Source organism: Stegostoma tigrinum, chromosome 6, assembly GCF_030684315.1.
Source record: "Stegostoma tigrinum isolate sSteTig4 chromosome 6, sSteTig4.hap1, whole genome shotgun sequence".
Taxonomy (NCBI): domain Eukaryota; kingdom Metazoa; phylum Chordata; class Chondrichthyes; order Orectolobiformes; family Stegostomatidae; genus Stegostoma; species Stegostoma tigrinum.
Genome location: NC_081359.1, coordinates 61,218,380 through 61,233,265, shown reverse-complemented (window position 1 = coordinate 61,233,265; position 14,886 = coordinate 61,218,380). Strand labels below are relative to the sequence as shown.

Genomic DNA, 14,886 nt, shown 5'->3' with positions numbered 1-14,886 from the left:
AACAGTTCAACACAATGCTCCACAGGCTGAGGCTGTTTTCATAACTTCCAATAAATCCACCTCAGCAAGATGCTGCTGCACCCATTGCCTCAGTCATTTCTTTGCTGCATTCACTCCGCTAACAGTCTCATGTAATATGTCATGGATTAGCTTGTTCTCCCCTTATTATGGTGTTCATGTCATTACCTAGGCATGATTATGACCCACAATAACCAAGTCAATATCAACTGGAAAAGACTGCCCATAAAGAAACGATGCCCCAAACCTCAACCCCCTCACGCAGAAGCAGCCTTGGAGTTCCTGGGTGGAGAAACCATAACAGATGGGGAAGTAAGAACTGATACATCAGCTGAAGATCTGCGGGCGGGCAGTGAAGGGAAGCTGGAAGGGAAGTCAATGCAGACGAACTGGCAATGTGCAAAGAAAATTTTGCAGCACTGGGAAGTGCTTTTCTGCTTTTCCCAATAGCGCAAAAATCATTCCTGCAAAGTTTTCCAAGTATTCTTCCACAGACATTAATAAAGAGACCTCATGTTCCACCTAGTGGAAGTAACTGCAAAGGGAATTAGGTATTGGCCACTGTTGAAAGATGAAACAAAGATGCTTTACTCTGCTCCTATTACTTTGGTTTTTCTTCAGTGAAACACCAGCATCTTATTGGGTACCAAACCTCTTTTTGCATATTTAAGTGGTCTCTCACCTTCTTTGATCAGGAGTACGACTCACTTGCTTCTGTCCCATTTTAAGATTACACAGGTACAGTCAGCAAAAATAAGGCATCATAGTTTTTGGCTTGCTTTCACTTGTGTCTCACCCAAAATGGGATAAATCTGTTAGCAACCCATGCTGCAATTTAATGAGTTATTCATTAGAAAAAGGTTTTAGGTCAACATAAACTTTAAAAATTAGCTGAAAAACCTCAATGTTAAAAAGAAAACAAAGGTGTCAGTTACAAAATAAAGGGACTCACCACTTCAAGCATTGCATTTGACTATGATTTCCCTTATGCATCCCCCAGTCTGATCTTGTTCACTGCCAATACTCAATTTATAATTACATATATAAGTGGTCCTATGGTATGGTGATAGTATCCCTAGAGTCATGTATCACCTGCCCCAGAGATGCATCACAGCGTGTCCAAATGGGTTAATTAAAATAATTTTAATAACACGTGTGATATTTTGAGGAATTTCTTAGTTCTGCAGGGATTCAGAGTCTGATTAACTTCAACTGTTGTCAAAAAATTAAATTGGAAAGAAAACATGGACAGCAGAGCAAGAAGAGGCACTTGAAATTCCTTAAATTGACAAATTTTGAACAATAAATTTCAGTATTAATCCCTCAGAATTGAGATCTTGCAAACAGTGTTCACAAGACATTTGGAAGTTATACAGGTTTCTGCCATAATGATTTTCAATATTCACAACAATTCCTCCAACTACCAAGGCTGGCAAGGTACACAACACCCAGACACACATCACTAGCAAGTAAAATGATTTCAGCCACATCCTTCAATGTTCACTAAACAGCAACCAGGCAATTAGTGATTTATTTACAAAGCACCAGCCTGAGTTCTGAAGAGGTGTCACTGGACTCAGAACACTAAACCACTTTCTCTCCATAGATACTGCAAGACCTGCTGAGTTTCTCCAGCAATTTCTGCTTTTGCATGTCTCATGTCTCCAGCACCCATAGCTCTTTGCTTTACTGTCCTGGAATATCCAGCCAGGTCACCCTCCAGCAGAGTGGGACATCAAACTGCACAAAGGTCCACTGATTGTTATGGCCCAGTGTTGGTTCCTTGCTAAACCTTTTTTGACTTGGCATCAGAAATATCATTACCAGGTCAACAGCCTCAAAACCGACAACAAGAACATGTAAAAAATGAAAAATTATTCCCATCTGTTCAAAATGCACACAGAATGCTTACAGAATCATTTTTCTTATCAGTGTCCTTTCGATACTCTAATTTGAATGCCAGAGTTTAACATGGCTATCTGACTTTTTTTCCATCAGATTAAACTGCAAGAAATACAACAAAGACCACTTCCTTATGTGTTATGTACTTCCTTTTTCCAGCCCACTAGGAGCTTTCCATCTGCGAAAATAGGAACATGTCCAGTCTATGCCTAATCAGTGTAACAGTCCCAGTTCTGTCTCAGTGTAACCTCAGCACAGTCATTAGGGAATGCTTCCTTCTTATATAAAAATAATTACAGGTTTGAACATTTTTAGTGTTGCTGGCATTTATTGTCCATTCCTAAATGCCTTTCAGAAGTCCATCATAAGCTGCCTTCAAAACCACCACAATCCATTCTGAGGACCAGACGAGAGTTAGGGATGGAGATGCCAGGATCTTGACCCAGCAACAGCGACAGAACAATGATATATGCCTTTTAGGGCTTTTTCTGTGATAGGTTTTTGCGGAGTGGTGCAGATATGAGGAACCTTTTAAAATGGCAGACAGAACCCAGACTTGGAAGTTGAACCACCAGGTTAAACAGATCCTATTTTTGCCAGTAATGGGAAGAGGGCCAGTCAAGGCAGACATATACAAGAAAGCTCAACTCAGCGGGTCTACTTCACAGCAGTGTCGAGTTGAAAGAGACCTAATCTTTGCTGTAGCAGAAGTCTTATCTCATTGTGTGAGAGTTATCAACTTTTACAGCAGAGATAAATGCTCATAAAGGGAAAATACTGGCTGTAGAACAGCCAAGCTGTCAAATTATTTCAAATTTTTTTTTTAAATTAGAAGTTACACTGCCGGAGTCTGGTTTGAAAAGACATTTGTGCTTTTATTTTCAATAGCTGTCGGTTTATATAACCCCTGCATCTCAATATAGCATTATCACTGCATGAGGGCTTTCCACACATACCAAATATTAAATGAGGAGGCTGCAGGTTCTGAGCTTGGCTAACAGCTTTAAGAGGTTATTAAAAAGTTAGCAATGTTTCATGTGGTTTCTGAAGCCAACTGTTTGTTTCTCTTTTTCTGAACAGATTAAGTACTACAGGGAATCTAAATGCATTGAAGAGGATTTTGTCAAGAAAAATGATTTCTAAAAATATGTAGTGATGTCTGTAATAAATATGTAGAGTTTTATTGCATTTCAACATAGCTCCTGAGATCTGCTACAGTAGATTCTGGGTGACTTAGCATGAAGGGTGTACTAGGTGCTGTGTGTTTTTGGGGGTAACAGATGCCATGTACAAGGGGTGTTGTATTACTCTGTATTATTTCATGACTTGTGTGTCCTTGAATTGAATGACTTGCAGGGCCATTTCAGAGGGTCATCAAGAGTCAACTACATCACTACAACTAGGTCTAGAGCCATATGTAGGCCAGACCAGATAAGGATGATAGATTTCCTGTTTTGCAGAGCATTAGTAGACCAAGTGAGTGCTTATGACAATCAATGATAGCTTCACTGCAGCAACTGAAGTTAACTATTGATTCAGTACATTAACTGAATTCAAGTTCTACCAGCTACCATCGTAGGATTTGAGCCTAGCTGTTCCAGCAACATTTGGGGCTGTGAAGCAATGTGAGGATTGAAGCCCAGAGGATCAAACATTTAACAAAATAGCTTGGGCGATGTTCCAGACAATCGGGGCGGACTTTTTAAAACAGCCTGCCTCAGTATGTGGCTGATCCCGCAGCCACCACCAATCTGCAGCCAGGAAAGAGGGGCCTGATTCCAACCTGCTGTCATCTCCCTGGGACAGAGCTTCTGCTGAGATTTCCTGGCTCTGAGGAACTGCCTCAACAGCAAAAACCCAGGCTGTGGTTCTAAAGCAGGATTGTATGCAACTTGGAGGGGACTTTGAGAGTGACGACATACCCAAGCACCCGCAGCCCTTCTTCTTAAAAGAGATAGAATTGCAATTTGGAAGGTTTTGTTGAAAGGGCCTTAGTGAGCTGCTGCTGTGGAACTTGTAGACTGGCACACACTGCAAATATCATTCAATCGTGATGGAGGGAGTGAAAAGTTAAAGATGGCAATCAGGCAGGTTGCCATGTCCTGGACAGTGTCAACCTTCTCAAGTATTGTTGGAGCTACACTCATCCAGGCAAGTGGTCAGTAATCTATCCCATTCTTAACTCTGTGTCTAAATTGATTTGGGTAATGCAGCAACTTACATCAGTAAACCAGAAAATACTAAGCTTAAAGATACTACATGATATCTTCCTTACCTTGTACCAAGTTAGTTCAAATTCATTTGAGGTTAGATAATTGCTGATCTCTGGACAAGACAGTATTTTAGAAGTCCTTGAATGTGAAGTCATCCCGTAGGAAAATCTATTCTGGAAGCACGATACACTAGTAGAGTGAGTAACTGTTAATGAAACAGTTATTTTGACGCAAGATGTTGGATATCTGCAAGTGAATGAAGCGTTAGAATGGTTTTAATACATGAAATTACTAACATGTTTGTGAGTTGTTTAAACTAAAGATAAAAAATTGTCACGATAGTCTCAAAGGACCGTAGGGCTGTTCTCCCATAAGACAGTGAGATGACTGAAGGTGAAGTAGCCTGAGGATTACCATGACTCTGGCGAGGGGTGAGTTCGAGAAGACAGGAGTTCTTTGGTAACCTCAGCCAGTACGGGAACTGGCCCCACGCTGTCGGCATCATTCTGCATTGCAAACCAGTCATCCAGCCAATTGAGCAAACTTTTCAACAAAAAATGTTTTACTTGACTATATAGAAGGAGAAAACATGTAAATCATGCATTAGTGATAATGGGAACTGCAGATGCTGGTGAATCCAAGATAACAAAGTGTGCAGCTGGATGAACACAGCAGGCCAAGCAGCATCTCAGGAGCACAAAAGCTGACATTTCGGGCCTAGATCCTTCATCAGAGAGGGGGATGGGGAGGGGAACTGGAATAAATAGGGAGAGAGGGGGAGGCAGACCGAAGATGGAGAGAAAAGAAGATAGGTAGAGAGGAGAGTATAGGTGGGGGGGTAGGGAGGGTATAGGTCAGTCCAGGGAAGATGGACAGGTCATGGAGGCGGGATGGGGTGGTAGGTAGGAAATGGAGGTGCAGCTTGAGGTGGGAGGAAGGGATGGGTGAGAGGAAGAACAGGTTAGGGAAGCAGAGGCAGGCTGGGCTGGTTTTGTGATGCAGTGGGGGGAGGGGATGAGCTGGGCTGGTTTTGGGATGCGGTGGGGGAAGGGGAGATTTTGAAGCTTGTGAAGTCCACCTTGATACCATTGGGCTGCAGGGTTCCCAAGCGGAATATGAGTTGCTGTTCCTGCAACCTTCGGGTGGCATCATTGTGGCACTGCAGGAGGCCCATGATGGACATGGCGTCTGAGGAATGGGAGGGGGAGTTGAAATGGTTTGCGACTGGGAGGTGCAATTGTTTGTTGCGAACCAAGCGGAGGTGTTCTGCAAAGCGGTCCCCGAGCCTCCGCTTGGTTTCCCCAATGTAGAGGAAGCCACACTGGGTGCAATGGATACAATATACCACATTGGCAGATGTGCAGGTGAACATCTGTTTGATATGGAAGGTCATCCTGGGGCCTGGGATGGGGGTGAGGGAGGTGGTGTGGGGGCAAGTGTAGCACTTCCTGTGGTTGCAGGAGAAGGTGCCGGATGTGGTGGGGTTGGAGGGGAGTGCGGAGCGGACAAGGGAGTCGCGGAGAGAGTGGTCTCTCCGGAAAGCAGACAAGGGTGGGGATGGAAAAATGGCTTGGGTGGTGGGGTCGGATTGTAGATGGCAGAAGTGTCGGAGGATGATGCGTTGTATCTGGAGGTTGGTGGGGTGGTATGTGAGGATGAGGGGGATCCTCTGGGGGCGGTTGTGGCGGGGGCGGGGTGCGAGGGATGTGTTGCGGGAAATGCGGGAGACGCGGTCAAGGGCGTTCTCGACCACTCAACCAACCTCACCATCAAACCCGCAGACAAGGGTGGCACAGTGGTAATATCGCACACTGACCTCTACATCGCTGAGGCCAATCGGCAACTCTCCGACACCTCCTCCTACTGCCCCCTTGATCGTGACCCCACCCCCGAGCACCAAACCATCATAGCGAGTTTTGAGAAGATTTGTAGCTCAGGTTGAGGTTCTGGATGTGAGTTTGCTCGCTGAGCTGGAAGGTTAGTTTTCAGACGATTCGTCACCATTCTTGCTAACATCATCAGTGAGCCTCCGACGAAGCGCTGGTGTTATGTCCCACTTTCTATTTATCTGTTTAGGTTTCCTTGGGTTGGTGATGTCATTTCCTGTGTTGGTGATGTCATTTCCTGTTCTTTTTCTCAGGGGATGGTAGATTGGCTCCAAATCAATGTGTTTGTTGATGGAGTTCCGGTTGGAATGCCATGCTTCCAGGAATTCTCGTGCGTGTCTCTGTTTGGCTTGTCCTAGGATGGATGTTTTGTTCCAATCAAAGTGGTGTCCTTCCTCATCTGTATGTAAGGATACGAGTGATAGTGGGTCATGTCGTTTTGTGGCAAGTTGATGTTCGTGTATCCTGGTGGCTAGCTTTCTGCCTGTTTGTCCAATGTCGTGTTTGTCACAGTTCTTGCAAGGTATTTTATAGATGACGTTCGTTTTGCTTGTTGTCTGTATAGGTTCCCGCATGGGCCCAAGCTATGCCTGCCTCTTTGTAGGTTACGTGGAACAGTCCCTCTTCCTCACCTACACAGGCCCCAAACCCCACCTCTTCCTCCGTTATATTGATGACTGTATCGGCGCCGCCTCTTGCTCCCCAGAGGAGCTCGAACAGTTCATCCACTTCACCAACACTTTCCACCCCAACCTCAAGTTCACCTGGGCCATTTCCAACACATCCCTCACCTTCCTAGACCTCTCAGTCTCCATCTCAGGTAACCAGCTAGAAACTAATGTCCATTTCAAGCCCACTGACTCCCACAGCTACCTAGAATACACATCCTCCCACCCACCCTCCTGCAAAAATTCCATCCCCTATTCACAATTCCTCCGCTTCCGCCGCATCTGCTCCCAGGATGAGGCATTCCACTCCCGCACATCCCAGATGTCCACGTTCTTCCAGGACCGCAAACTTCCCCCCGCAGTGGTCGAGAACGCCCTTGACCGCATCTCCCGCATTTCCCGCAACACAACCCTCACACCCCGCCCCCGCCACAACCGCCCCCAGAGGAACCCCTCGTCCTCACATACCACCCCACCAACCTCCAGATACAACGCATCATTCTCCGACACTTCCACCATCTACAATTTGACCCCACCACCCAAGCCATTTTTCCATCACCACCCTTGTCTGCTTTCCGGAGAGACCACTCTCTCCGCGACTCCCTTGTCCGCTCCGCACTCCCCTCCAACCCCACCACACCCGGCACCTTCCCCTGCAACCACAGGAAGTGCTACACTTTCCCCCACACCTCCTCCCTCACCCCCATCCCAGGCCCCAGGCTGACCTTCCATATCAAACAGATGTTCACCTGCACATCTGCAAATGTGGTATATTGTATCCATTGCATCCGGTGTGGCTTCCGCTACATTCGAGAAACCAAGCGGAGGCTTGGGGACCGCTTTGCGGAACACCTCCGCTCGGTTCACAACAAAAAACTGCACCTCCCAGTCACGAACCATTTCAACTCCCCCTCCCATTCCACAGACGCCATGTCCATCATGGGCCTCCTGCAGTGCCACAATGATGCCACCCGAAGGTTGCAGGAACAGCAACTCATATTCCGCTTGGGAACCCTGCAGCCCAATGGTATCAAGGTGGACTTCACAAGCTTCAAAATCTCCCCTTCCCCTACTGCATCCCAAAACCAGCCCAGTTCTTCCCCTCCCCCCACTGCATCTCGAATCCAGCCCAGCCTGCCTCTGCCTCCCTAACCTGTTCTTCCTCTCACCCATCCCTTCCTCCCACCTCAAGCCGCACCTCCATTTCCTACCTACCACCTCATCCCACCTCCATGGCCTGTCCATCTTCCCTGGACTGACCTATACCCTCCCTACCTCCCCACCTATACTCTCCTCTCTGCCTATCTTCTTTTCTCTCCATCTTCGGTCCGCCTCCCCCTCTCTCCCTATTTATTCCAGTTCCCCTCCCCATCCCCCTCTCTGATGAAGGGTCTAGGCCCGAAACGTCAGCTTTTGTGCTCCTGAGATGCTGCTTGGCCTGCTGTGTTCATCCAGCTCCACACTTTGTTATCTTAAATCATGCATTTGTTTTTTTTTAACAACACCTTTCAGAAAGAATTGATAAAACTCAATCATGTTTGTGGTATTTGAAGGGCTCTAATTTCAAGCATCAACCTTGCATGACAGCAAGGATCGCAGTGCCTGTTCCTGGAAACAGGCCACAAGAAATGAATTTGTGCATGTCTGGCACTTTCCAGGCTGGAGCTGGAGATGTTTGCAACCTCTTGCAGTCCTCTGATGAGCAAGCTAAGTCACTGAGGCAGTCTATTCAACAGAGAGCAGACTTCATTTCATTCTTTCTTACCACAGGCAAGCAGGGGAGCAAGATTCCAGATCTCTGCATGAGGAAGCTCACTGCACAGATATCACGTTGCAATATCACATGACAATTCTTCCAGTGAACGGAAGAAAAAAGGACTTTCATTTACCGTTCATGGGTCTGGCAACGCTGACCAGGCAAGCATTTATTGCTCATCCCCGATTGCCTTTGACGAGGTGAACTGTTGAAGTCTTTGGAGCGTGGGCAAGTCCCAGTACCTTTAGAAAGGGAGCTCTGGGATTTAAACCCAGCAAACAGTTAATCGGTGACATTGTTCCAAGTTAGGATTGTGTGTTTGGAGTGGAACATGTAGCTGCTGCTATTCTCATAGATCAATTGCTATAGAGTCCTACAGAAACAGGCCCTTCGGTCCATCGTGTCCATGACGACCAAGTTTTCCAAACTACTCTAGTCCCACTTGCCTGCATTTGACTCACATCCCTCTAAACTTTTCCTATCCGTGTACCTGTCCAAATTTCTTTTAAATGTTGTAACTGTACCTGCATGTATCACTCCCTCTGGCAATACATTCTACATATGAACTAGCCCGTGTGAAACAGTTGCCCTCATGTTCCTTTTAAATCTTTCTCCTCTCACCCTAAAAACACATCCCTTAGATTTGAACTCCCCCACCCTAGGGAAAAGATTTTTACTGTTGCTTTTATTTATGGCCTTCATGACTTTATAGACTTCAGTAAGGTCACTCCCCCAACCTCTTACACTCCAGCATCTCCTTATAACACAAACACTCCCCTCAATTCTGACAACTTCCTAGTAATTTTCTTCTGAACCCTCTTCAATTTAATAATATCTTACGATCGCTTTTCGAACTGTACACAGTACTCCAAAAGAGGCCTCACACCAACATCAATTACTACCTCAACATCCCAATTCCTGTACCCAATGGTCTCAGCAACAAAGGCAAAAACTCGTTCTTAACAACCCAGTCTGTCTACGGCACAACTTTCAAAGAACTATGTACCTGAACCCATAGGTCCCTTTGTTCAACAACACTACCCTGGGCACTTCCGTTAAAAGCACAAGTCCTGCCCCTGTCTGTTTTACCAAAATACAATATCTTGTATTTATCCAAATTAAACACCATCTGCCTCTCCTGAGCCCATTGGCCCAATTAATCATGATCCTTTTGTAATCTTAGATAACCTTCTTCAGTTTGTCTATACGACAAGTTTGGTGTCATCCACAAACTTCCTACCCATGCCTCCTAAATTCTCATCGAAGTTGTTTATAAATCACAAACAAATGGACTCAACATAGATTCCTATGGTACACCGCTGGTCACAGATCTCCAGTCCAAAAAACAACTGTCCACCACCACGTGCTCTCTCCTAACATCAAGCCAAATTTATATCCAACTGACAAGCTCTCCCTGAATCCCATGTGATCTAACTTTACTAACCACTTTACATACAGAACCTTGTCAAAAGCTTTACCAAAGTCTATGCCCTCATGAATCTTTTGTTAATGTCCTCAAAAAATCTGCCCTTGTTTTTCCAGGAGGTAGAGGTCATGAATTTCGAAGGTGCTTTGTAAGAAGTCTTGTTGAGTTTCTGCAGTATATCTTGTAGACTGCGCTGAGTGTGTGTCAATCGTAGAACTAGTGAATGTTTGAGGTAGTGGCAATCATGTAGCCTGCTTTGTCCTGGATGGTGTCAAGCCTCCCACCTTTTTTTGGAGCAGTATTTACCGAGGCAAAATGGACAGTATTCCATCACACTCCTGACCTATATCTTGTTGATGGTTGGCATGCATTGGTAAGATTAAAAGGAGAGATACTGCAGAATTCTGAGCCTCAGGCCTCCTTTTCAGGCTGCAGTTCTTATATGGTCAATTGGGTTCATTTTCTACTGAATGGTAACTCCCAGGATGTTGGTAGAGGGACATTCACCAATGGTAATGCCACCGAACATCAAGAGGAGATGATTAGATTCTCTATTATTGGAGATGGTCAGTTGAGCTGTGCGAATATTATTTGCCACTTGTCAGCCTTAGCCTGGATGTTGTCCAGGTCTTTTTGCAAATGGACACGAACTGCAGTAGTATCTATGGAGCTTCGTATGGTGCTGAACATTGTACAATCACGTGTGAACATCCCAACTTCTGAGCAAATGACAAAGATCATTAAGGAAATAGCTGAAGAGCATTGTGTCTTGAACTATCATCATGAATGTCTGCGGGCAACTGTGGTACTGTGATGATGCAACTACATCTGAAACAGGAGGCCCTGGTTCAAGTCCCATCTGTTCTTGAGGTGAGTAATAACATCTCTGAACAGGATCAATGGAGAATTTCTCTGGGGCACGTGCAGGTACAGACGTAGTGTCCCTACCTCTGAGCTGGTTCTTTTGTCTGCATTTGGATGAAGCCTGTAATAAGGTCAGAATCACAGAGTCAAAGCATCCCTACAGTGTTTAAAGAGGCCATTCAGCCCATCAAATCCACATCAACTTTCCCTATCTCCATAACCCCACATTTACCATGGTTAAGTCACCAATCCTGCACATCCTGGACACTATGGACATTTTAGCATGGCCAATCCACTTAACCTACACATCTTTGTACTGTGGGAGGAAACTGGAGTCCAGGGCAGAAACTGGAGCCCAGGACGGAAACCCATGCAAACTCCACACAGTCATCCAAGGCTGGAATCGAATCCAGATCCCAGGCACTGTGAGGCAACAGTGGGGAGGTGATAGCCAAGTGGACGTATCACTGAAGTTTAATCCAGAAACCCAACTAATGTTCTGGAGACTTGGGTTCAAATCTCGCTATGGCTGATGGTGGAATTTAAATCCAATAAAAATCTGGAATTAAGAGTCTGATGATGACCATGAAACCACTAATGTTTGTCAGACAAATCCATCTGATTCACCAATGCCTTTTAGGGGCATCCTGACCTGGTCTGACCTATATGTGGCTCCAGGCTCACAGCAATGTGGTTGACTCTTAGTGCCTTCTGTGTAACAGATGCTGGCCTAGCTAGCAATGCCTTCATCGTGTGAATGAATAAAAATGCCAGTGCTAACACCTAGCCATCATGCCACCCATCCTGAGCATCTGACTATTCCTTTGCAAATGCCACTTGAGGATATTGTCGATGACCCTGTCTATCAGTTTGGTTCTGGTCCAGATTAGACTGATAGGACAATTCCTACAAGACCACTTACTGCCACGGATTTAGTGTACAGGATATAACTAGTAAGTTTCCATATTATCAAGTAGATGCCTTTTTCAAGAAGGCGGTAAAAACAGCACTTGAGGCTAAAAGGATCAACAGACATGAGGGAGGGCAGGATTAGAGTACTGAGCTCAATGGTCAGCTATGAAACAATGAATGGTGCAGCAGGATTGAGGGGTTGAATGGCCTACCCATGCTCCTATCTTCTATACCAGTGTTGTAACTACACTGGAACAGCCTGATTAGGTTATGGCTAGTTTTGAAGCACGCATCTTCAGCATTACTGCCAGAATGTTGTCAGGACCCAAAGCCTGAACAGCATCTAATGTCTTAAGCCATTTCTTGATATTTATGGTGTGAATCAAATTGGGTGAAGACTGGCATCTATGATACTGGGGATCCCCGCAGAAGTTGAGATGGATCGTCCGCTCCACACTTGTGGCTGAAAGTGGATGCAAGTATTGATGTGCTGGACTCTCCTATTGTCGGGGATGGGGGTATTTGTTGCCCCTCCATCACCAGTTAGTTGTTTAATTGTCTACCACCATTTACAATTGGATGTGGCTCGACTGTTGAGCTAAGATCTCATTCATTGGTTGCTTAATTTCATCTACTGTATGCAGCTTCTGCTATTTGGCATGCAAGTCAAGCTGTAAAGCTTCATCAGATTGTCACTTCATCTTTACATACACCCAGTGCAGCTCCAGGCCTATCTCCCTGCACCTTCTGTTGAACCAGATTGATGGAGTAGGAATATGTTGGGCCATGAAGTTACAGATTGTGTTTGAACTTATTTCTGCTGCTATTGATGGCCCACAGGATGCTCACTTTTGAGTTTCTAGATCCATTTGAAATCTAACCCATTTACTGTGAGATAGTTTAGGGTATCCTCAATTTTAAAAGTAAACTTCAGTTCCACAACAAAAATGCAGCGGTCACTCCTATTCATGCTGTCGTGGACCGATGCCTCTACAACAGGCAAATCAGTGAGGACAAGGTCAAGTAGATTGCTCCCTCTTGTTAGTTTCCTCACCAAATGTTGCTGGCCCAGTCTAGCAGCTATGTCCTTTCTGATTCAACCAACTTGGTCAGTAGCACTGCTACGAAGCCAGTGTTACTTGAAACACGGAAATTCTCCACCCAGACTACATTCTGCATCTGTGTCCTTGTCACCCTCGGTGCTCCTTCAAGTGGTGGTCAACATGGAGAAGTGCTGATTAATCAGCTGAGGGCAGCAGGAACTTGGTAATTAGCAGGAGGTTCCCCTTCCCTTGTTTGACCTGAAACCATGAGACTTCATGGGATCCAGAGTCAACATTGAGACTCCAAGGCAACTCCTCTCCAACTGTATACCAGAGCTGCTACTCCAAAACAGAACAAGTAAGGTTGGCAGATTTTGTTTCCTAAAGGATGCTTGTGAACCAAAAAACAAACACGTCATCCTTAGGCCAGCTTTAAAGCATTTTAAAGCATTCAAGTTTCACCATCCACCATGGTGAGGATCAATCCCATGCCTCCACAACATGAGTCGAAGTGGTTGGTTTACTAGTGCAGTGATACTATCTTCCCCTCCACTTGCAGCTGGTTTGGAAACATAGCCAGAGACTAAATGTAGGTCATTGCTCAGTATCCTGGTAACAGTCTTGATGGCAACAGAGGATGCTTCAAGTCCACTTGAGTCAACATGGCAAGCCTGAAGCTACAGAGAGGCAAGGAGTATCTGCTGACCACATAGTTAAAGTCCTAGTGCAGAACAAGCATCAGTGAGGCATCACAAATCCCAGAAAAAGTGGAGCCAATGGAAATTAGAAGAAAACCCTTTCAAAGGTGTGAGTCATACATGGCACATAGGAAGATTGATGTGACTGTTAGAGACTGATCAACCCATTCTCAGGATATCTCTGTAGGAGTTCCTCAGCGTAATGAGGTCCTAGGTCCAACCACCTTCAGTTGTTTCAACAATGGCCTGCCCTTCATCACAAAATCAGAGGTGGGAATATTCACAGATGATTGCACAATGTTCAGCACTTATTGGTGATTCCTCTGATACTGAAGCAGTACGTATCAAAATGCAGGAAGACTGAGACAACAACCAGTCCTGGACTGATAGGTGGTAAGTAGTATATACGCTATACAAATGGCAGACAATGACCATTTCCAACAAAAGAGATTCTAAAGATACCTCTTGGCACTGAAAAGCATTTCTATTGCAAAATCACCCACTATCAACATCCTGGAGGCTACCTTTGACCAGAAAAGTAAATAGACTGACCATATAAATGCAGCTTTTTTAAAGAACAGGTCAGATACTGAGAACTGTGCAGCAAATAACTCATGCCCCGAAGTCGTCTGACTTCTGTAAGGTAAGAATCAGGAGTGTGACTCCACTAGCTCTCATATTCACTCTCTGCACCACCAATGCAGAGTGGCAGCAGTGTGTGCTTTGTACAAGATGCTTTGCAAAAATTCACTGAAGATCCTTAGGCAGCACGTTCCAAACTCATGACTATTTACATCTAGCAAGACAAGGACAGCAGTTACATGGGAACAGCACCACCTGCAAGCTTCCCTCTAAGCCACTCACCACGCTGACTAAGAACTATATTGTCATATCAAACAGTGAAACTCTCTAACAGCACCGTGGATGAAATAATACCATCTGGACTACAGTGGTTCAAGAAGGCAGTTCACCATCAACTTCTCCAGGTAAACTAGGAATGGGACATAAATGCTGGCCTAGGCAGTGATACCCACATCCTACGAACGAATCAAATAGAAATCCTGCCATAATGAATGTGACTCAGCAGATTACCGGTCTGCTGAAAGATTAGTGTCACTGCATTTGCAGGTATCCTGCAATACTTCGCAGAGTAGGTGTTAAGCCTTGCGGTAATCTGTTTCATACTGCGCAAACACACTAACATAAGGGCACTATCTTTAGCATCAGTGTGCACCCGGCCACAAAGGCCATGTAGAAAAACATTTTCTACAACACAAAACATTTCAAACCAAAATTGTAAAGTAAATGATGATTACAGCTTACAAAAGCATTAAACCACTCCAGAGCATTCCCTTGCTGCTCTTAACTGTATTAGTGCTCCTACACAATGCTGTCCATGTGGCTGGGAACTAGAGATGGTCTTACAGGAAAACTCAGAGGAAAACTTGGCCTAGAAGGAACAGCTACAGACTGTACCATCTCAACACTTAAAAGAGAATA

At 45.1% G+C, this 14,886-nt stretch overlaps 1 protein-coding gene across 4 annotated transcripts in view; it reads right to left on the bottom strand.

Annotated features, from left to right (window-relative positions):
* The window catches only part of LOC125453670 (interleukin-1 receptor type 1-like), a 65,073-nt gene that overhangs the window by 17,605 nt on the left and 32,582 nt on the right, over positions 1–14,886 (bottom strand). For all 4 annotated transcript variants that reach the window (XM_048533520.2, XM_048533521.2, XM_048533519.2 and 1 more), the window contains one exon: positions 4,196–4,379. In XM_048533520.2, the coding sequence (XP_048389477.2) occupies positions 4,196–4,379 (184 nt within the window). The remainder of the gene's footprint in view (positions 1–4,195; positions 4,380–14,886) is intronic.